At 43.2% G+C, this 23,500-nt stretch overlaps 1 protein-coding gene across 1 annotated transcript in view; it reads left to right on the plus strand.

Moving 5' to 3' along the window:
• Positions 1 to 23,298, plus strand: part of SNTB1 (syntrophin beta 1) — a 230,513-nt gene extending 207,215 nt beyond the window's left edge. The window contains exons 5-7 of the mRNA XM_049632947.1: positions 14,261 to 14,457; positions 19,831 to 20,021; positions 23,166 to 23,298. Of these exons, the coding sequence (XP_049488904.1) occupies positions 14,261 to 14,457; positions 19,831 to 20,021; positions 23,166 to 23,258 (481 nt within the window). The 3' untranslated portion in view covers positions 23,259 to 23,298. The remainder of the gene's footprint in view (positions 1 to 14,260; positions 14,458 to 19,830; positions 20,022 to 23,165) is intronic.
• Positions 23,299 to 23,500: the final 202 nt, after the last annotated feature.

Here is a 23,500-nt window from a genome sequence, read left to right on the forward strand (position 1 = left end):
TCCCTAGGGCAGCATAAGAGGATCTGCATGCCCATGGAACCACACTCTGTCAGCCTGAGAAGAGTGGAGTTGGCCTTCACACCCATTCTTCCCGTTTGTGTGAACCATACCTGGTGTTCACACTAATGGCCAGCCTCCTTCCTGCCCTCCTTCCTGTTAATCCAGAAGCTCCTCAGAGTTGGGTGGGAGATAAGCAGAGTGAGGGGGTCCAAGGACTTTGGAGTCAGACAAGGAGTTGACCCCGAGACCTCTACTTGTCATGTGATCTTGGGCAAAATATCAATTTCTCCGAATCCAAGCCTCATCTCTGTGAAGGGCAGTAGTATCTTCTGCTTCATTCAGCTATTGATAGGAACTATTAAGACAGTAAATGTAAGTGTTTAACATATGACTGAGACATAATAAGTGATTGATAAATGTTAGCAATTGTTAATATTGAAAAAATTAATTGAAATTGATGTATGAATAACTGATAAGTAAGTAGACATATTTGATTCCACATGTAATACTGCATTTATCAGGGACCCATAGTGTCTTAGATCAAAGTTGTTGAGATATAAGGACTGGGCTAAGAGTTTGTTGCTTTAATTTGTAGGGAGGGGGAAGTGAGAGATGGAACGGGGAGACTGGAACCCCTCAACTCACACCAGAAAGCTAGTCCTTTTTTTTTTTTTTTTTTTTTTTGGAGAGAGAGAAAGAATGAGTGGAGAAGAAGCAGAGAGGGAGAGAGAATCCCAAGCAGGAGCAGCTCCACAACCTGAGATCTCACAACCTGAGATCATGACCTCAGTCCAAATCAAAAGCTGGACACTTAACTGACTGAGGCACCCAGGTGCAACACTGCAGGAAGATAGCCTATTGATGGCTTCTTCCTTGGGGCAAAAATGTCCAGTTCAGTTTAAGAAATGTTTCACAGTCTCCTGTTAGGGGCCAACATTGTACCAAGGGCTGATGGTTGGGAAATTATATAAAAAAAAAAAGGAAGGAAGGAAGGAAGGAAGGAAGGAAGGAAGGAAGGAAGGAAGAAAAATATGAGAGATAAAAGCCAAGTGTTATAAAAGCTAATTTTTCAGGTTATTCACTCATGGTTTTATTTTCCCCGCAAAATAGGACAGATTTTAATTGTCATTACTTTCCATGGAGAAGTTCTTGAAGATCTTTTTAGTATACCTATTGTATACATATTGTGATGTATGTTGAACTAATTAAAACACAGATGGGATAAGGGAATGTGGAAGAGATAACCAGAAAACTCAAAGAATATATTTCAAAATTAAAGTTCTAAGATTGCTAAGGGTTAAAAAAAAGAAAGACTATGAACTTGAAAGGAAGATTTTCCAAGACATTAGGCTATCATATGTGAGAATATTCATCAGACTGTAAGCCTTGTTCATCTCTGGAGATGGCAAGTGCGTGGGGGTGAATTAAATCTGTGGGTGACCTGAAGAGTTCATTATTCTCTCTCTCTCTCTCTTTTAAATATAATTTATTGTCAATTTGTCTAACATACAGTGTATACAGTATGCTCTTGGTTTTGGGGGTGTATTCCCGTGAGTCATCACTTGTATACGACACCCAGTGCTCATCCCAATAAGTGCCCTTCTCAATGCCCATCACCCATTTTCTCCTCTCCCCTATGTGCCTCCCCATCAACCCTCAGTTTGTTCTTTGTATTTAAAAGTCTCTTATGGTTGGCCTCCCTCTCTTTAATTTCCTTTCTATCTACAGTTGACACACTGGAGTTTGGCCCCTTTTCGTGTTATAGTGGAAAGCTTATAGACTTTATAATCATGTGGGTTCATATTCTGGACACTCACCTGGCCAGCTACCACTTTAGCACACAGAACCATGGATTCCTTGTTGGTAAAGTGGAGCTTGTGATACGCTTTCCGGGGCATCATGGAGACCCAGGGAGATAGTGCGTCAGTGCAACGAGTTACAGAACAGGCATCGGTTTTCCTCCCTCCACATTACTGCTAGCAGCTGGCTGTGGGAGGTCATGAGGCCAGGGAGAACATGTGTCCAGGTCTCTGGAAATCCAGCTGGATTCACTAAAAGTCAAAAATTGGCTCTTTTGCTGCTCATTCTCCTATATCACCTTGGTCTTTGCTTACAGTCAGTATCCCTCAGTAGTATCTTTTGGAGAGATGGGACCTTGCCTAACCTTTCAAAAAAAAATTTTTTTTTAATGTTTATTTACTTTTGAGACAGAGAGAGACAGAGCATGAATGGGGGAGGGTCAGAGAGAGGGAGACACAGAATCCGAAGCAGGCTCCAGGCTCTGAGCTGTCAGCACAGAGCCCGACACGGGGCTCGAACTCACGGACCGCGAGATCATGACCTGAGATGAAGTCGGACACTTAACCGACTGAGCCACCCAGGCACCCCTTTGCCTAACCTTTCAGCACCGTGTTCAGATGAAAGTTTAGGAGGTAGAAAGGAGGCAGTTGTGAGCTCTTCTTGGCTGAGGGGCAGCATGCTGGTTTCTGAGCAGCCCTTCCGCCCTGACAGTCCGGAGCTTACTAGTGACTTTTCCCCTCACTTCTTTCCTAGTCAGCCCGTTGACTGCTGGGCTCCGGTGACTAGTGGATGGAAGTAATCAAGTGCACCAGAACCATTTAAGGGATCTGAACAGTTGTTTTTCTTTTTCTTTCTTTCTTTCTTTCTTTCTTTCTTTCTTTTTTTTTTTTTTTTTTTTTTTTTTGCTTGCATTGTGGCATATGCTGGGAGATGCTAATTACAGCAATTAAGCAAGAATGTAATATTGCTTAGCAACCCAGTTACCTAATATGTAATTTTACTAATTTGGCTGAATCTGTGTGCTGTAACTGTTTTTGTTTTAATTAAGGATATTAATAATAATGTTTTTGTGTGGGACATTTTATACAGCATTTTCTAACACCTATATCCGGAATTAAATTAGTGCATAAGCATCCTTTGTGAGACAGGTTTTTTTGTTTTTGTTTTTCTCAAAACCAGGCATGCAAAGGGATGTGAGGATCCAGAAACTGTGTGCAGCCTAGTACCTCAGTAGAGACACCTTTTGCTTGGCCTTCTTTGGACATGAAGGAATTTCTACCACCAGGTTCCCCCAAATATTGAACAAAGAATTTGACCTGCAAGTGGGCTTATCCCACAGCCACATGGAGCCTTGTGGGGTCCACCTTATGAGCCACTTTGGGCAGTGAACTCATTTAAAAACATTTCACCCTTAGGGCGCCTGGGTGTCTCAGTCAGTTGAGTGTCCAACTTCAGCTCAGCTCATGATCTCACGGTTTGTGGGTTGTGGGTTTGAGCCCCGCATCGGGCTCGTATGCTGTCAGCTCAGCGCCTGCTTTGGATCCTCTGTCCCGCTCTCTCTCTGCCCCTTCCCTGCTCATTCTCTCTCTCTTTCAAAAATAAGTAGACATTATAAAAATAAAAACATTTCACCCTTTCTTTTTCTGGGTTAGGGACCCATTTATATATAAATCTTTAAATTTATGTACACTGGATCCATGCTAGCCATGAATGTGAAATCTTACTGACTTACTTCGTTGATAAAATGGTACCTTCCACTCTCAGACCAGAAAAGGTTAACTCTGACTCCCTAAACAAGTCACTGCTAAAAACACCAGTTGCTAGAGATGGATTTGAAGGAAGAAACAGGAGATGGATGTTAGGCTAATCCCATAGAGTATCTCATCCCAATTACCTTTCAAGATCACTTTTTGCCAGGATCGAGTTAATCTGGAAATGAGCATTTAGCAGATGTAAACCCAAGTTCTTTGGATCTAGCATGAGCTATGGTTTCATGATGGGAGACTGAGGGTGGGAGAGAAATCACAGTGTCTCATAACAGTCATTAATCACAAACTTCTTAGAAAATAATCCTCCTTGTATTCTAGCTATTCATTCAACAAATATTTGCTGAGTGCTTGCCACGTGCCTGGAATTGTTCTAGGTTGTACACATACAGTTGGGAACAATCAGATAAAAAGTCCCTCCCTGATTGACCTAATGAGAATAGCGGCTATTCCTATATATTCTGTTCCAGGTGCTGTTCCACACAGCATTCATAGAACTCATTTCATCCTTAGCAACAATACAATGAGGTAGGCATATTGCTACCCCCAGTTTGCATTTGAGGCATCTGAGGCGTGGAGAGTGTTTGAGACTTGCTGAGGTCGCATGGTTGGCAAATAGCCCATTTGGGCTATCTGACTCTCTCCTCTGTCGCCTCATCTCTGTGGCTTCACTCTCCGGGCCCACTCGGTTTATGTGGGCCTTTCATTTGTTCCCTTATTCATACTTCCAGATAATAGGAAATGTCACATCTTGCTGGAGTTGGTGGAGTTTGCTTCCAACCATGGGCATGTGTATTTGACTTCCGTAACCAGAGAACAAAGCATGTCCTTGGGTTTCTCACACAGTTTCAGATAAAACTTAGAAATTGGGTGTGAATTACAGCTTGAAAGCCTGTCCCAGGGTGCCGGTATTTTTCCCTGACTGGGTAAGAGAGTTATCTTCTCTTGAGAGACAGCATTTCCTTGGTTGCTATAGTTTAGTCCCTGCCACAGATAAGAGACAGATGGTCATATTTTTAAGGATACACAAATAGCTTAAAATGTAAAATAATTGAAATATAAATAATATCTATTTCAGAGTCCCCCTTGAGACTGCAGATCAGAAAATATCCTTGGGAAGAATCTTGGGAGGCATGTAAAGAGGCTGTTCTGCAAGAATAGGACAAACTCTGGGGCGCCTGGGTGGCTCAGTCGGTTAAGTGTCCAACTTCAGCTCAAGTTGTGATCTCATGGTTAATAGGTTTGAGCCCCGCGTCAAGCTCTGTGCTGACAGCTCAGAGCCTAGAGCCTGCTTTGGATTCTGGGTCTCCTTCTCTCTCTGTCCCGCTTCCCCACTTGTGCTCTGTCTCTCAAAAATAAATTTAAAAACTTAAAAAAAAAATAGAATAGGACAAACTCTAGCAGACACATTCTATTCCTTAAGCCCTACCTTTCTAAATGTGCACGTGATGACTTTTAAAAATCTTAATGTCCAGCTGACATTTACTTGCTACTTAGTGTCCAGAATCTGGCTATGGTAATGTGTTCCTAAGTGTGGTCTGCAAGTGAAGAGCCCATTAGGGGGCCTTTTCACTGCCGCACGTTTCATAGCATTTCAGAATAGGTCAGGCGTGTGTGTGTGTGTGTGTGTGTGTGTGTGTGCTTTCCTTTGCAAAATTGAACTCACATTTTTTAAACATTTGGAAAACTTGTATTCATGCAGTTGTTCAGCCAACAGGTAGTGAATCCCACGTGTCAGGTAGAATGCCAGGCACCACAGAATCAAGGAGAGATGCTCCTACCCTGAAGAGCATCTGAATCTGGCAAGGGAGAGGAGATGGTAATCGTAAATGCTGTGTAGGGACCCAGAAGAGGGGCACCTACAGTAAGGAGACCATACCGCGTTTGGTCTGGAGCTCCAGAAGATTGCTGTGCTGTCCACAGCAAGTTTGTTTCCTCCCACATATTTTTACCCTGGACCTGTCAACTTCAACACATGAGCAACAAACCCCACAGAGTGGTGTCCAAGGACCCCTGCTGGCTGCCATGGAGGCTGTTTCAGTCTTCCTGGAAGACCTCCTACCTCACCCTGCATCCCTGGAAGCAAATCGTCTGCTCCAAATGTGGCTCTTCCTGGATGGGCCAAGGTTCAGGGATGGCTTTGATCCGACTATAGACTCTCAAGGGGAGAAGTGTCTGTACTGTCCTCAGAAAGTCCCTGTCCAGCCTATGCTTGGGCACTTCCACAGACATCGTGGACACTTATGCCTGCCCCTCCCTCCCTCCATTCCTCACACAATGTCTTCTCTTTGCCAGACAGGATATATCCAAACGATGTTCTTTCTGAAGCAGTTTTGGGTACTCTGCTGTTTTGATCATTGTCTTCAGCATTAGGAGTCTTGCATGGAACTGTATTTCGGTATCACTGCTTTCCTTTGTAATTCTGTTTACTTTATGATTTATACACATTGTTCAGAATCACGGTCCACAGGGCTTGGTGCCTAGGCCCAAATGCTGCGTTTTAGGCATGGTCTGACCAGCATGGGCCCACACAGGGCCAGCACCTGCTCTCATTCTGTTAATTGAGTTTAAATTCACGTTAGTGCTGTTGGTAGCTCTGAGTCAACTAATTTCCAGTGGTGCTTCTACATCAAGTCTCTCCCATTCTAATTTTGTCGTTGTCGTTGTTTGTTTTGGGCTCAAACTACAGTGCTTAGCAGTCTTCCGTCTTGATTCTATATTTCGTCTTCTTACCAATTTTGGGTCATCTGCTGACTTGAGGTGCATGCCCTCTTCATACAAGTCACTGATAACAATGTTTAACAGGACAGGACTAAGGCCATAGCTCTGCCTCCATTCCTAATTAAATTGACTCGTGATGTCTATGACCCCTTAACAAAGTACTCTTCCAGCTGATAAGCTTTGTACCCAAAACTTATTCCTTTTAAGTCCAAATGAATATTAAAGGAAACTGTCAGTACATTTTTTTTTCTGAATACTTACTTCATCTATTACTTTTCTACTAATCTGGTTTCTGCATAAAACAGTTGGTGTAAGGAAGCCATGTAGGCCCTCATGGACTCCTATTTCCTATTTTCCAAAGTCAAAAAAAGAAGGAAAGAAAGAAAGAAAGATTGCTTTTAAAAATCCATTACTGGGGTGCCTGGGTGGCTTTGTCAGCTGAATGTCTGACTCTTGATCTCATGGATTGTGAGATCGAGCCCCGCATCAGACTGTGTGCTGAGAGCACAGAGTCTGCTTGGGATTCTCTCTCTGCCCCTCTCTCTTCCCCTCCCCCATTCACTCGCTCTAATTCTCTCTCTCTCAAAATAAAGAAACATTTTTTAAAAAATCCATTACTGAATTTTGCCTGGGAACAGGGCCAAAGAATCTATTTTATTCCATGTTTTGAAAACCAAGATATAATTTTCACTTTTCCAGTTCACTTTTTTAGAACAGTCTGACTTGTTCTCCCTGATTTCCCAAAGGTCCCCGCAGAGTTTCAATTATGAAGCATCTAAGCCCTTCCGGTATGTTGGTGTGTAATCTTCCCAGGAAGGACTTGAGTTCATTTGAAGCATCAGGGTGCTGTCTTCCAAATGCCACTCCCTTCTTGGCTTCCACTGCCCCTTACTTAGGCTCACATCTCAAAAACGTTATTTTCATAAAGCAGCAAAGAAAGAATTCATAAGTTATATTTTCTTTCAGCCACTCATCAATAACACTGTTTGCCTGGAGATACAGAGCTGCCTAGTCCTTGTCTTTGTATACCATAGACATCTAAAAATAGCCCCTCGTGTTGTATTTGCCATTGTTAGGAAACCTTCCTTCATATGGACTCTCGATTGCCCATCTAAAGGTTTCTTTTGGATAGTGGTTTGACTCCCAGTGAAAACATCCTGTCCTTTGCAGTGGACATGGCCCTTGTGGGTCCTGGTGTTACTTAATTTAGAGCCTAGGTATAAGGGGGGCACCTGGGTGGCTTAGTCGGTTAAGCATCTGACTCTTAATCTCAGCTCAGGTCATGGTCTCATTGTTCATAGGATCGAGCCCCACGTCGGACTCCATGCTGACAGCACAGAGCCTGCTTGGGATTCTCTCTGTCACCCTCTCTCTCTGACCCCCTCAAAGTAAATAAATAAACTTAAAAAAAAAAGAACCCAAGTATTGGATTCCTAAGATCTTAAGGACCTTATACAATATTGCTTTAACTTCTGCTGATCTGAGGTACTTGTGAGCCCTCTGAGATGCTCAGTGAACAATCAGACAGTGCATTATCCAGTAGTGTATATCCAATATTATTTTATTGGTTGGAGCTGGAAATATACAAGTTCACCTACAGAGAATGATTTCACAGAACATTTATAAATGTAATCGTTGCACTATTTTTCTCTATCTCTTCCTTGTAGCTGCCACTCCTATCACTGTGGCAGCCCACATAATAAAAAAGAGGTAAGAGAAAGGATCTTGGTCCTACCCTGTCCAGTGGCCTTGTCTCATTTTTGCAATGCCATGATTTGTAAACCAACCAACTCTGTTCGGACTTCTCAAGATGGCATAGTGGCGCATGTCCACATCTCTACATGTTGTCATCCACTCATTACTGTTGGCCACAAAAAGCAATTCGTTGGGGATGATATTAAGAACAAGGAAATCTATTATTTCCGATATCTTTGTAGGAATGAAATGACAATTATGTTGATAAATGTAGGGTCTCTTTGTTCTTGTGCCAGAATCCACTGTTGCCTTTCCTATGACGGAACAGCTTTCTCTTGAGATTCCAGTTCACCCTCTGAAGGAAGATCTTCTTAATAATCAGATTGCCCCAATGAAGAGGAATAATTCTCCATCTGTCCACTTGACTCTGGCTCATCTCTTCCACTTGTGATCTGCCAGAGGCTGGTTCTGACTTTCTTTTATATTCGAGGAGTGAGCCTCTAAGAACTGGGGCAGAACCTGAAGTGAACTTCATCTCCTCCAACCTTGGGCCACATCTGTTGTACTCACACCATGCCTAGCCTTGGGTCTGCATAGAGTAGGTGCATTTATGAGTTGGCTATGGCTGCCATAACAAAATACTACAAAGCAGGTGACATAAGCAACAGAAATTTATTTTCTCATAGTTTTGAAGGATAAAAGTCCAAGATCCACGTGCCATCAGGGTTGGTTTCTGGTGAGGGTTTTCTTCCTGGCTTATAGACAGCTGCCTTCTTGCTCTGTCCACACTTGGTCCTTGCTCTTTGTGTGTGTGTGTGTGTGTGTGTGTGTGTGTGTGTGTGTGTAGGGAGGGAGATCTCTGGCATCTCTTTTCCTGTAAGGGCAGCATCCTATTGGTTAAGGGCCCACACTTATGCCCTTACTTAACCTTATATAGTCTGTATTTCCAAATACAGTCACATGGGCAAGCGCTTCAACATAGGAATTTTAGGGGGACACAGTTCAGTCCGTAACAGGGTAGTATTCAATAAATGTTTGTAGGATGTATCAGTTGGCGAATGGCGAAATCTTGATTGATTGATTGAATGAATGAACTTCGTGACTTTTTTGGGGGTCATTTGGAAGTAGAGAAGAGACCTGAACAGAGCAGGAAGCTCCTCTAAGGCCCCTTGGAGCACCGTGAATCAAAAAAGATTCTGTAACTTCAACTAGCAGGTCTCAGGGTCTCTCCTGTCTCATTTGCCGGAGGCCAGTTGGTTTGTGTAAGGGATTAATGAGGCCACAGGTGTAGGTTCCATCCCACGCGGCTCAGTTAACTCCATGTTGAGAAAGGCTCTTCCGTGGCAGGTGTTAAGTCTGAAGAGCGAGGCATGGACAGTTTAGAATAACCTAGACATATGGACATGAAGGGCCACAGAGAGGAGCTCATCCTCTGTTCCAACACTGAATTGACACTAATGTTATACAAACAAAAAACAAAGCATGTTTGTCGCTCTGAGTCAGAATGCATGTATTTTTCAGTGGAATACAAGCTCTGGTCCTAAAAATTAAAGTGAAAGATCTGACTTCATTCCAGCCTCATAGCCTTCTAAAGTGAATCTTTAAATTGTATAGTATCTGTTGCTAAGTGGAGATTTCAAGATAAAAAAAAAATACCGTAAGAAGAAATGAAATCACCCATAAAATGACTCAGCATTTTAATGGATTTGTTTCCAGGTTTTTCTCTTACATGGTTGAATTGTGTATCTAGAGACTTTTGGTAGATACATACACGTTTCCCCATATTTGCCATCCGTGTTTATAAAATAACTTTCAAGGTCTGTGTAATACTCTACGCAGAGGAGTACATGTACCTATATGCATCGTGTGGATACTGGGATGTAGTTCACTTGATTTAAAAATTTTTTTATGTTTATTCATTTTTGAAAGACAGAGAGAGACAGAACACAAGCAGGGGTGGGGCAGAGAGAGAGGGGGACACAGAATCTGAAGCAGTCTCCAGGCTCTGAACTGTCAGTCCAGAACCCGACACGGGGTTCAAACTCAGGAACTGCGAGATCATGACCTGAGCCGAAGTCGGATGCTCAACCGACTGAGCCACCCACGCGCTCCAATTCACTTGTTTTTAATCTGGAAGATGTTTTTGTTACCAGTATGCACATGAGGTAGCGGAAAAGAAATTTGCTTTATCTGATTGTTTACCTACAGCTTGGCACATTTCATTAACCAATAGTGGTGTACTCAAAAGAATACATTATTCAGCATGTCTGCTATTTTTCAGATAGCAAATCAACTTGCTCTTTAATATAGATATTAGATAGTTCACACTTGATCAGTGGAAAAATCAATTTCTTCTCTTCCCTTTTCTTTTCAGTGAATGAAATTTGGCGAGGAGACGAATAACAAATTTAGAAGTGGTGCTCCCTCTTAACTCACTGGGTTTCCCCATCAAGGACGCCCTGTGCATAGTGTTGGTCCGCTAGATACAGGCCTTTCTCATACCTTGTTAGAGTCAGTTAGTAATTTCATTCCCTATACCCAGACCTACCAAGTGCAAATTTTCCAACAAATTAAATTTCCAGTTATTATTGGCTCCGATTTTATAGTCTCTCTGGAGAAAAATTAATATTGGTAAGAAATTCATAAAAAAGTGACATTCTCCGTGAGGGTGGTACATCTTCTTCTCCCTTCACTTGTGCCTCAGTGTTACATTTGCACTGGCCCTGATTGTGACAGCGCTGATGCCCCTTCAGTGGACAATTTAGGGTATAACAAATGAGAACATGTCCGGCTAGGGAAGGCGTAAGGGAACTAACGTTTACTGAATGCTTCTGATGATCACTGAATACTGAATTAAGTGCTTTTTTTTTTTTTTGTACTTTATTATAAAGAATCCCAAGCATGGGAGGCAGGAGTTGTATTTTTAAAATAAGGAAACCGAGAGGTGCCTGGCTGGCTCAGTTGGTAGACCGTGTGACTCTTGATCTCTCAAGGTTGTGAGTTCAAGTCCCACATTGAGCGTGGAGCCTACTAAAAGAAAAATTCATCTTGCTTATATTAAAATAAGGGAAATGAGGGTAGGGGCACTAAGGGATGGGATAAGGGTATGGAAATAATACTGAGTACAAACCGTATGCTGGGTCTGTGCTAGATGTGGACAGATTAGAATATTATTATTTTATGGATTTCACAGATTATTTCAGTTGATCTTTAAAACACTACCTTATGAAGTAGGGATTCCTAGAACATTTAACACATGGCAGAATAGGGGTCTCATGAAGGCTTTTATGCCCCCCAAACCTTGTTATCTCTCTTCAGTTTGCAGTGCAGCTGGCCAGCTGTAAAAAAAATGCCGATTTTTTTTTAAGTTTTATTTATTTAAGGAATCTCTACATACCATGTGGGGCTCGAACTCAGGATCTAAGATCTGGCTGAGCCAGCCAGATGCCCCCAACATATACAGATTTTTAAGAGTTTTAAAAAGGAAAAGCTAGATGTATTTCCTCAAGTAACTAAAACTTAAACACCATCAAGTATAAAAAACATATTTATGCAACTAAGAAAACAATATAAATCCTTGTTTTTTATAAGTACCTTTCTCTTTTTTTAGTTTGACATTTTTTTAATGTTTATCTTACTTATTCTTTTGAAGAGAAAGAGAAAGTGTGTGTGTGCATGTGCACACAAGCATGTGTGCACAGGCATGTGCAAGAACAGGAGAGTGGCAGAGGGAGAAGGGTGTGAGAATCTTAAGTACTCTCACAACCGTGAGATCATGATCTGAGCCAAAACCAGGAATCAGACGCTTAACCAACTGAGCCACCCAGGCACCCTGACAGTTTGACTTTTGAACAAAAGAATACATTTTTTAAAAATAGGATGGAATAAATTCAAAAATCCATATTTGTACCTTATCTTAATGAATTTTTACCTGGCTCTCAATCCCTTTATAACCCATGTTAGGCTTTTGAGAAATGCTTTCTTTTTTCTTTAGCCTCACCAAGATTTTGAAACCCATGTCAACAGACAGTTTCCTTCACACTGTCCCAGATTCTTCTCTCAATAAGATTCATGGAACTTCCCTTTTATTATTACTTTCTATTAAGGTACAATTGACAAATAAAGCCTAATGTGCACAATGTATATATGGTGAGATGATTACCACAATCAAATTAATTAATACATCTATATCCTCAATATAGTTACTTTGGTGTGTGTATGGAGGGGATAGCCTAAGGTCTATTCTCTTAGTAAATTTCAAGTATACAATACAGTATTATTAAGTATAGTGATCATGGTGTACATTAGATCCTCAGGGGTCATTCATCTTATGACTAAAAGTTTGTACCCTTTGACCAACATCTCCCTGTTTCTCCCACCTTGTAGCCCTGGCAACCATCATTCTACTCTGTTTCTATGAGTTTGACTTTTTTTCAGATTCTACATATGAATGATACCACCCAGTATTTGTCTTTTTCTGCCTGGCTTATTTTACTTAGCCATAGTGCCCTCCATATTCACCCATGCTCTTGCAAATGGCAGGGTTTCCTTCTTTCTTAAGGCTGAGTAATATTCCAGTGTGTGTGTGTGTGTGTGTGTGTGTGTCTGTGTGTGTGTGTGTGTGTGTCTGTGTGTGTGTGTGTGTCTGTGTGTGTGTGTGTATACCACAATTTTAAAATCCATTTATCCATCGATGGACATTTAGGTTGTTTTTATATCTTAACTATTGTGAATATGCTGTAACAAACTTGGGGTTGCAGATACCTCTCTGAGATACTGAGTGCGCTTCCTTCGGACATATTCCCAGAATTGAATTGCTGGATCTTATGGTAGCTCTAATTTCAGTTTTTTTGCGGAACCTCCATACTATTTTCCATGGTGGCTGCACCAATTTGCATTCCCACCAACAGTGCGCAGGGGGTCCCTTTCCTCCACGTTCTTGCCAGCCTTCATAATCTCTTGGAATCTTCTCTATCTTCAAAGAATTTTACGATCAAAAAGCTTGTCAACAAACCTTTTTCTTCCAGCCGGCGTTGCAAACCACCCCCGCCACCAATTCCAGCTTTGTGAGTAAAAGAAAGCTTTTCAGAGTTCTACAAGAAGCTTGTTGCTAGAAATCCAACAGGGTACTGTGTTTGATTTCACCGGTAAATTTGCTCTGCAATATCTAAGCTTACAAGAGGAGATGAGCTTTTGGATTTCTTTGTGCAATTTTAATCTAGGGGTAACAAGCCCCTTGCCTAAAAAAGTCAGTCTCCCATCTCCCGTCCACTGAGTGAATAGACACCTGGAATTTCTCTGGCAAATGGTAGTGTTTCTTTCTGTACCAAAAGATAAGACTGAAAATGCAAATATCCTGGGGAGAAGTCACATTTACTAAATTATACTCGTGCTATCCTGCAAATGATTGATATGGGCGTCTCTTCCCAAAGAAGGTTGAGATATCAGACATCGAGGAGCAGGAGAGATCCAGGGGTTTAAAGGGGAGGCGTGAAAAGGAGGAGCCAGTGCCTGCTCAGGGGGTAGGGCTCAGAGACTGTGATTCCTCACGGTTTCCGTCTGGCCTTTCAGAAAATATTTACGATGGGAGTCACATTTTATGCTTTAAAGCGTGCGCTTTAAAGTCAGTGTGCAAACTGTGGCAAAAAGCACTCTTGGAAATCCCTTAAATCTTCCAGTAAGTGCTGTTCTTTCCATTTCCCAGGAAGCCCAGCATTGCCAGTTATTCCTAGGTGTTACCACTGCTCCTTCTTCAGTGGAGTCCCGGGTGGTTTGCTTGTGTTTGGAGGCTGTGTGCTCAAAAAACGCATTCGGTACACCCAGATGAGCCAAACTACAAGACATGCAGGGGGACGGAGGCTAAGCCAGGAAACAGTGTCGTGCTCACACCGGGACATACTCATGCCCAGGAATGGAATGGGGAGGACTATACACACTATTTAAGTTGTTCTCGCTCTCACTTTCCCAATTCTCTTTTTGGCCCAGTGGGTATCGTGGAACTTGTCTCGTGGGAGTTAAAGGCATGCGATTCAACTCCTCTGCACATTCAGCCGGATGCGGCTCCCCGGGCACTTTCTAAATCTCACCGTAGCCCTGGAGAGGGACTGGCAGAGCAGAAGGCAGAAAACCACGGGGGACACTGGGGTTAAGCCAGACCCTTTGGTCCTAGGTCAGAAAAACGAGAGCAAATCACCCATGTGGAAGCTTTGATCAGATGACAAGTCAGGTGAACACAGTGGTTTACAGTTTGATGGAGATTTGTCTCTCTTTCTCGACAGGCTGGTCCATTCAGGTCCGGGCAAAGGATCGCCCCAGGCTGGCGTGGATCTGTCCTTTGCTACGCGAACGGGCACCAGGCAGGGGATCGAGACACATGTCTTCAGGGCCGAGACCAGCAGGGACCTCTCCCATTGGACGCGGAGCATCGTACAGGGATGTCACAACTCGGCGGAACTCGTCACCGAGGTCACCACAGGTGAGCACTGCTGGCTGACACAGGACCGGCACGCCCTCTCCTCTGCCCTGGCCTCAAAGTAGTTTCCACTATTGGCCTTTTTGGCTGTGGAGAATTCCAGAAGCTTAAATTCTTCCAAATTAAGGCACTGTATGCCCTACTGAAAAGCAAGCCTTTCTCCTCCTTCATTCAAGAAAAGTTGGTAACTTGGAGAGTCAGATGTCATTTTCCTACCTGTGTAACCCTGGGTGGCTTCCTGGAGGCATGTACTTTGGAGGCCCAAACTAGTCGGATTCTTGTTATAAACAACAGAGACTGACTCTGAGTAGCTTATCACAGAATACAATTCTTGCGCATTAGTGTTGGTAGCTCACAGAGTTGTTTACAAAACTGGGGAACCAGTTGGTGAAAAAGAGCGGGAAACAGACGTGTCTAGCTGGGGTGAAACAGCAAAGGGGAAACCACCAGTGACCCTGCCCCTGGTATGGATGGAGAAGCCAAGGCTGGATGGAAGGAACACACAGTGAGTGCAGCCATGTTCCTGCAGAGCTCTACGACAGGGCCGGTTAGTGGGGAAACTGGGATTTGTATAAAGAAGGAAGAACCTTCTATACTGTACTATTTATTGAGTGCTCACAACGTGCCAGGCATTTCATCTACTGCCTCTCAGTGTTTTTCTTTTTCTTTTTTTTTTTTTAAGTTTATTTATTTATTTTGAGAGAGCGAGAAAGAGAGCATGTGAGCATGGGGGAGGGGCAGGGAGAGAGGAGAGAGCGCATCCCAAGCAGGTTCCTCGCTGTCAGCTCAGAGTCTGATGCAGGGCTCGAACTCACAAACCGCGAAATCATGATCTGAGCTGAAACTCAAGAGTCGGATGCTTAACCGACTGAGCTACCCAGGCACCCCTCAGTGTTTTTCATACTATGAGAAACAACCCTACTAGGGGTCCAGAAATCAATGAATTGAGGCCAGACCAACATTTAAAAAATTAAATGGAATAGGAAAATCAGTGTAAATATTGTTTAGGTTTGATTCCGTGGTGTGTGTATGACTAGGGTCATAATACGTTGCCTCAACTCGTCTAATGCACACAATTCCCTTGCCAACCTGATTTTACAAATCTGGAAGCAAATCCTTAAGAAAGGTTAAGTAATCGGGGCGCTTGGGTGGCTCAGTCGGTTAAGCGTCCGACTCCAGCTCAGGTCATGATCTCGCGGTCCGTGAGTTCGAGCCCCGCGTCGGGCTCTGTGCTGACAGCTCAGAGCCTGGAGCCTGTTTCAGATTCTGTGTCTCCCTCTCTCTCTGACCCTCCCCTGTTCATGCTCTGTCTCTCTCTGTCTCAAAAATAAATAAACGTTAAAATAAAAAAAATTTAAAAAAAAAGGAAGAAAGGTTAAGTAACTTATCCAAGATCACACAACTCATAAATGACAAAACTGTAACACTAGGTTGTGCCATTCTAAAGACTCTTTCTCATTGACTATTGTCTACAAGGACATAGATCTCACTGGTATACCACTGGTCCGAAAACAGGCTGCTGTGATCAATAATTTTCATGCCACTCTCCAAATCAGATGGATAGATAGGTGACCGATAGACGATTGACAGATAGCTAGATGATAGATAGAATGCATGCACATATAAATATACAGATCTAGATAATCTAATTTTTTACTGGGTAAAGATAAAATTAGAGACTAGGAAGTAATAGGAATCTAAAGTCACATGAAGGAACAAAGTACGTGCTGTAAAATCTTGTACATTTGCTAAGGTGGATTTCATACTAGCCCAGTGATTTTCAGCAGCCAGCACAATGTACAGTTGACAGTGTCCATAATGCTGTTGTTCCTGATTCTGAGATGTAAGGCAGACTGTTTCTAGCTCTGAGATCTAGGACCAGCCTCTCTTCCAGGTGTCCTGCGGTCACTCATAAAGAGGGCATGTGTGACAGAGTGGCTAGTATCCTCAACAACAGTCTCCCAGGAAATCCAACGTTGAGTCCCATAAGGCTGCTTCTCTGTTCGCCCCTTTCTATCATGTTTTCCTGTCTGTTCCTTCATTTCTCTGTGTTTCTGAGCACCCAGTATAAGGTGGTAGCCACAGTGTGGGATTTAAGTCAGAAAGGCCTGGATTCAAATTCCAGTCCCATTTCTTTCCTAATCTCTTACTCTTACTTGCCTCGCTTGTTTCCATTATCCGTAAAAAGAAGAAAATAACGGTACCTACCTCATAGGATTGTTGTCGAGAATTATGAGAAATAATCCATGTAAAGCGCCTAGAACAGTGCTTGACACATAGTAAGTGCTCACTCAGAGTTGTTATTAGTCATTACTCTTGTAATGACTTCTCCAGACCTGTGCGGTCCTGTATGCTGGCTTCTGGTCATATGTGGCTATTTAAATATTATTGAATTAAAATTAAATTACTCCCTCAGTCACACCAGCCACATTTCCAGGGCTCAGTCACTACATGTGCCTAATGGCTACCACGTTGGACAGTGCAGATCTAGAACCTTTCCATCATGGCTAAAAGTCCTACTGTACAGCTTTGCTCTAGGGGAACAGGATTGCCCACAAGACATCCTAGGTACAGCATTTCCAAACTTTAGCCACACTAAAACCAACAGAAATGAAAGTTTTTGTTGTTGTTTTATTCTCAGAAGCCTGATTGCTGACCTCTACCCCCAGAGATTCAGATTCAGCAGCTTGGGGATGGGGCCTGAGAATCTGCACCTAATAAATAGCAGGTGGTGCTGATGCTGCCGGGCCCTGGACCCCTTAGGGAGCACTGCCGCGCTAGGCAGCAGCTTCCCCCGGGACTCAGGAATATTCTGAAAGGTGGGACACACATCTTTCAGATGTTTAGTACGGTTTCTCCACATTTCCTCTACTCATGCAAACGTGAACAAACAGATGTTTTGTAGAATTTCCACTGCAGCAACACCAACAAAATCCGTGTCTTTTAGCAGTTACCCTGAAACTGACTGGTGCCCCGACCATTTTCCATCATTGTTGGAAACCTTTCTGGAGCGTCGCTGAAACTTTTTTTTTATGCTGAATCTGTATGGCAAGAAAAACTAGAGTTTTGGAGCTGAGATTTGGAAAACCTGAAAACTAAACTTAAGTTATATGTGTAAATACCAGAAAGATCCATGCTCCTTGCAATAAATTGAGGAGTGTTCTAGGAAAGACTGGAGATGGCCGAAGGGATTTGGTTTAGTTTGCATTCCACAGATTTTGTAAGATCTTTCTCTCTCAGTAAGTTGACCTCTACTTGGACAGGAAAGTAATGAGGCTGGTGGTAGACCAGCCAAAGGAAATAAACAATGAATTGTGTGGATGGAGCTAGCCGGGTGGTGGGAGAGGAGAAATTACGGAAATGATCAAACGTGCAACCCAGTTACAAATTGAAAGATGCCTGCAGGGAGTAGGGGAACGGGGCTTATGTTTTAATCAGAGCTTCAATTAACTTGATAATGCGTTCGGTTTACCCTGTGTGGATTGAGAACATCTTGAGGTAACCAATTCCATTATATGAAGGCCACGGATACCATTTGAGGTCAACTAGAATTGAAAGTAACCACAATCAGTTAATTCGGAATATCTGATGGCATAGCTTTAAAGTTCAAATATAGAGGAAGGAAGAAGAAAAGCATGTTTAAAGCTCATTTGCCCACCTATTTTGCAGGTAATAGAAGTAAAGAGTGTCAAAAACAAGGATTCAAGATGGGAAGCCATAACTACACCCATGCCACTGTCTTTGGTTATCCTACGACTGTGGGGGTGCTAGAGGCCTACGGACCTTCTGAGAGTATGAGATTTACTGAGGGGCTCTGCCCAGGACTCAGAAATCTATTAGAGACTGTAGTACACCTTTGGGAAATATCAGCTCTTAGTTACAAATTGAAAGATGCCTGTGGGAAGTCAGAAGGAGGGGTATGGGTTTTAAGCAGAGCTTCAATTAAAAGCCGCCTCATTCTGTGAGTCCCCTGTGTCTTCCCCCAAACTCTAAACGCCCCCTGACCATACAGTCATTACTCTGCCTCTTTGCCAAGGTCCCTCTCCACATCCCTCTATATCCTGACTTCCAGAGAAGGAGAAAGAGACATGGCATGGAGTGGAAAGAACTTGAATTTTGAATTCTAAACCACCTAAGTTGGGACACATTGCACCTGTCTGAGCGTCACTTTTTTTCACCTATAATATTAAGCTAAGGTCCTGCTTCAGAAGTTTGTGGTAAGGTGAAATTCAGTTTGGTTTATAAAGCCAAGCTGAGCTAATGTTGATATAGAGCAATCATAATGCCCATCCTCTTCCTCTTCCCAATCCCCATCTCCAGCAAAGAAAATATCCTGGTTTCCCTAAAGAGCTTTCAGATGTGTATGAAGGGCTGAGCCAATTTACTTGCCAGGGTCTGTTAATTGTGGTGTTCTGTGAGGCAAAAAAAAAAATCCAATCTGATACTTAATAACCTTTTTCAGAACTCTTTGATCAGGGGTGTAAACATTCACAAGTCTTCCTAAATAGGAAGTAGGATTCTGGGGCAAGGCTGCATCCCGCTCACGAGCTTAGAGTGCTGGTCACTTTTCCTAAACACAGTGAGGACCACGCACAAAAGCTGGCACCTGTTGTCATCAAGAGATTTTAATTTTGTTCCTTTGGATCACACAGCACCTTGTGAATACTCCCTGGGGCTCCTGAATGCCACACTGGGCAGAGAGGAAACAGCATTCACCACGGAAGATGCCACATCTGGTGTCTATCCTACTGCACAGCTTTTCTAGGACCCAAGATCATCAGAGAAAACATTTAAAACCCTCATTTCTGTTTAAAAAATGAGCTTTGTTGGACTTTTTAAAAATTAAAAATGAGGTGGTTTTAGACTACTTGCTCTTGACCGCTTAGGTGTGCTAACTTTGGTAATGTCACGGAGGAAAGCTTGTTTCTTTCACCAGCCGGTAGACACATGGCATTGGGCCACGTGTGTGTGTATGTGTGTGTGTGTGTGTGGTGATGTTGATGATGGCCAATCAGAGGTAGCTTACCCTACATCAAATGTCAGTTTTTTTCCGGCTTTGGACAAGGCCAGTGGCAGGCAAGTATACCTGTCCACGTGTGTGCTATCAGAGGGTCAGAGAAGGGCGAGAGCCCAGATAAAAGTCAGTAAATCCCAGCAAAAGGAATTCTTTCAGCTTCTTTCCCTTGGGTTCATGGGGCAAGTTAAGATACATTATCAAAATCCATCCAAGGAGAAGATTTTCATGAGCAGTGATTGATTTTTCAACTTGAGAAATGTGTGGCTGACCCTGGGATTGAGGAGACTTGTAAGTTAAGTGCATGGAAAAATGGACCGACCTTGCTACTCACACCGCTGTGTCTCCTGTCTCCCCCTCAGCCTGCACCTACAAAAACCAGGCGTGCTGCCTGACCATACATTACGAGAATGGATTTTCTATTACCACGGAACCACAGGAGGGTGCCTTTCCCAAGACCATCTTACAGTCTCCCTATGAGAAGCTGAAAATGTCTTCAGATGATGGAATCAGGATGCTGTATTTGGATTTTGGAGGCAAAGATGGAGAGATCGTAAGTGTATTTCTGTAGACAGTGCGATTTCATGTTTTGCTGGGCGGCACATCTGTGATGGCTTGCAAACGTAACGCTGCCTTATGTTTATTTAGCAATTGACTATTTGCAAAGTACCTGCAGGCTTGGGGCGCCTGGGTGGCTCAGTCGGTTGAGCATCTGACTTCAGCTCAGGTCACGATCTCACGGTCCGTGGGTTCGAGCCCCGCGTCAGGCTCTGGGCTGATGGCTCAGAGCCTGGAGCCTGCTTCCCATTCTGTGTCTCCCTCTCTCTCTGCCCCCCCCCCCATTCATGCTCTGTCTCTCTCTGTCTCAAAAATAAATAAACGTTAAAAAAAAAATTTAAAAAAAAAATAAAAAAAAAATAAAGTACCTGCAGGCTCATGTCTTGTTTGATCCTAGAAAAACTATGATTAGATCCAAGCATCTCAAAGTTCCTAACTTTTGTCTCATTTTCCACTAGCAAATCAATATTTGAATCAAAGAATCTTTTACAAAGTCAGCATTAAATTCTCATTAAATGGGGTCCCACCAGCTTCAAAATGCACCATTCATTCTTAAAAAGTCTCAAGCGTCTAATCTAACCTGGGCATCCCTGCTGGTGTGGGGGGTGCGGGGGTGTGACATGCGCAATGCCCGCCATCGGGGAGGTCTGCAAGGAGCACAGCACATGGAGAGCACAGAGGCAGAGGGTCTGGACGAGGGGCAGAGTAGAAGGGATGGTGGGGAACAAAGAACTGTGGTCAATACCTGCATGGAGAGAGAGCCAGACAAGAGCCCAGAAGTTTCGGGCTAATGGCAAATAACGTCTAACAAAATTAGCAGATTTGTCAGAGTAACTTTTAGACTTAGATCAATGCAAACAGCCAGTGTATTGAAATTCACAATTTGCTGTGATCATTACTGCCTGTTACAACAATAACAGTGTACTTCTTCAGTTCTATGAAAGGGTGGGAATTTGCACGTTCTTTCTAGAAAGCAAGTATAGTTCTTGACATTCTCCGGAAGACATAGGACCTCGTTTAAGCTGTTAGCATAAGGCCTTCATTTCAAAGTCACGAGCACTGCTGTTCTGGGTCCCGAGACACCACCGGCCCCACATAACCAGCACTTCTCACTGTGGGTATCACCTGTGGCCGTGAGGAATCCAACACCCTACGCCTGGCTGCTCATCTGAACTCACTTTCTGAGAACAGTTTCCAGCCAGTCATTTCCTTAACCTTTAAAATGGATCCACAGGATTTTATAGGATTTGTGTGTTTCAGTCAGTAGGTTCAGTCTGAAGCACCAGTTTGGAAATAAGTGACTAGAAAGTCCCTTTCGCTAAGAATACTTGTAGTTCAGTTGCTGCTCTTATCAATCACTCAACTGCGTGCTTTTTCTTAAAGGGGACTGCTCCCTAGCAAAAAAAAAAAAAAAAAAAAAAAAGTCTCTTGCTATCCTTGGCTTGAAAAATCAAGGCTATTTTTGCCCATGAGGAAAATCACTTAGGTCTAAATTTCAGCCTTCCTGAAGCCTGTAATTATAACCTGACTCGGGAGATTTAGGAAGGACTGAGTTTTTGCTGCCAGTCCATTCAGCTGGTGAGTGCAAGTTCACACATAGCTCCCCCAGGTCAAGTCAGCAACCCCAGGAGGCAGGCACCACCCAGGCTTTCCTCTCCTTTTCCAGGGAAGGGAGCAGAGATGTGCTGTTGAGATGGAGTTGAGGGTCAAGACACCCGTGTTCTGAGTCTGTAACTAACTCACCAGTTGTGTTGGGCAAGTCCTTGTATTTCTTTGGATCTGAGTCTGTCCATAAAATACAGTTACTAAAGTGGGTAATCTTTAAGATTACTTCCAAAAGTTGCATTCTGTCTTAGTGAAAACAGAATCCTGTGGTTAACCCCCGACTCTGGCATCAGAGAAGCCTGCATCTGAGTCCGTATGTACCCTTCCCTGTAAGATCCGTGAGCTCAGAAAGTTTTAGAACTTCTTTAAGTCTTAGTTTCCCATATAAAACATGGAGATAATAGCAATAACTACCTCATGGGATTTTGTAGGAATTACGTAAGACGGTGTAGAGCTAATATTTAGCACAGTGCCTAGTTTATGTTTAGCACGGTGCCTGGTTCGTGATAAATACAACCCTAACTTCGCTAGATACTGTTACACATTCCGGTTGTTGATTCCCCAGTAGTGTCATCATCAGAACAGAATTGGAAACACCTCCAGTTTTCCTGAATTAGGTCCAGTGATAAAAATTCAACCTCTTATGCTCTGGTCATGGGTGGAGACACATGTAGGCACACACGGAGCAGGGGACTTAACAGACATGTGACCCACATGCTTACAATTCAAGAGCACAGGACCCTGGGGACACAGCTGCTTAGCCCTAGGGCTTCTGCATTCCGAATTCTCTTTTTCTGTTATTTATTTTGAGAGAGAGACAGAGAGAGAGTGCAGGGGAAAGGCAGAGAGAGAGGGAGAGAGAGAGAATCCCAAGCAGGCTCCACACTGTCAGCGCAGAGCCCCATGTGGGGCTCGAACCCATAAACCGTGAGATCACGACTTGAGCCGAAACTAAGAGTCAGACAGATGTTTAACCAAGTGAGCCACCCAGGTGCCCCTGTATTCTGGATTTCACATACAGTATCTCATTTAATACTCTATTTACCCTGTAAATTAGGTAAGACTAAGAAAAATTTCAAGTGACTTGTCCCAGATTATATATCTAGAAAGTATTAAAAGGAAAAAAAAAAAGTGTTAAAACCAGGACTCAAATTTAATCTTCAGATGTGAAATTTAGTGCTCCTCCAAGCTGGACCTAATCCAACATAAATAATATCACTATTGTGATACCAAAAATAAATGGTTTAGACAGTCAAGAAAGGCAACATCACTATGGATGCTACTGGTACATATAAATTTCACAGAACCTATTTCGGAAAAAAAAAGATATATGAGATGTAAAGAATAAGTTCAAAGAGTTAGCTTTTAAATCTCACTGAGGGGGGGGGGGGGGGGGGGCAAGGATTTACAGCCATAATCGATTCAGTTCCCATTTAAAAGCAGGAAGTGCTCAGATCCATTTGATGTGCAAATCGCTATTCTGTATCAAGCATTGATTGAAAATCTCTCACGCTCCCTTCTTTTTAAATTTCAGCAACTGGACCTTCACTCCTGCCCCAAGCCGATCGTGTTCATCATTCACTCCTTCCTGTCAGCGAAGATCACAAGACTGGGCTTGGTGGCCTGAGCAGGGGGGATGGCTTGCCTTGGACAGAAGGAGGGCTGCTGTGGGACGTCAGTCAGATCGGCTGCTCGGCGAGCGGGGAGAGGTAGCATAGCAGGTCTGCCGCGGTCAGCTTTAGATCCCCGAGTCCTCAGCTGCCCCAGACTTCTCCATCAGCTTCACCAACTACAAGGGGGCGCCCCAAGAAAATACCGCAAGGAATATCAGGAGAAAAATGGCTGTTTAGGACGGTAGAAGGGTAAAGA

Source organism: Panthera uncia, chromosome F2 (genome assembly GCF_023721935.1).
Source record: "Panthera uncia isolate 11264 chromosome F2, Puncia_PCG_1.0, whole genome shotgun sequence".
Taxonomy (NCBI): domain Eukaryota; kingdom Metazoa; phylum Chordata; class Mammalia; order Carnivora; family Felidae; genus Panthera; species Panthera uncia.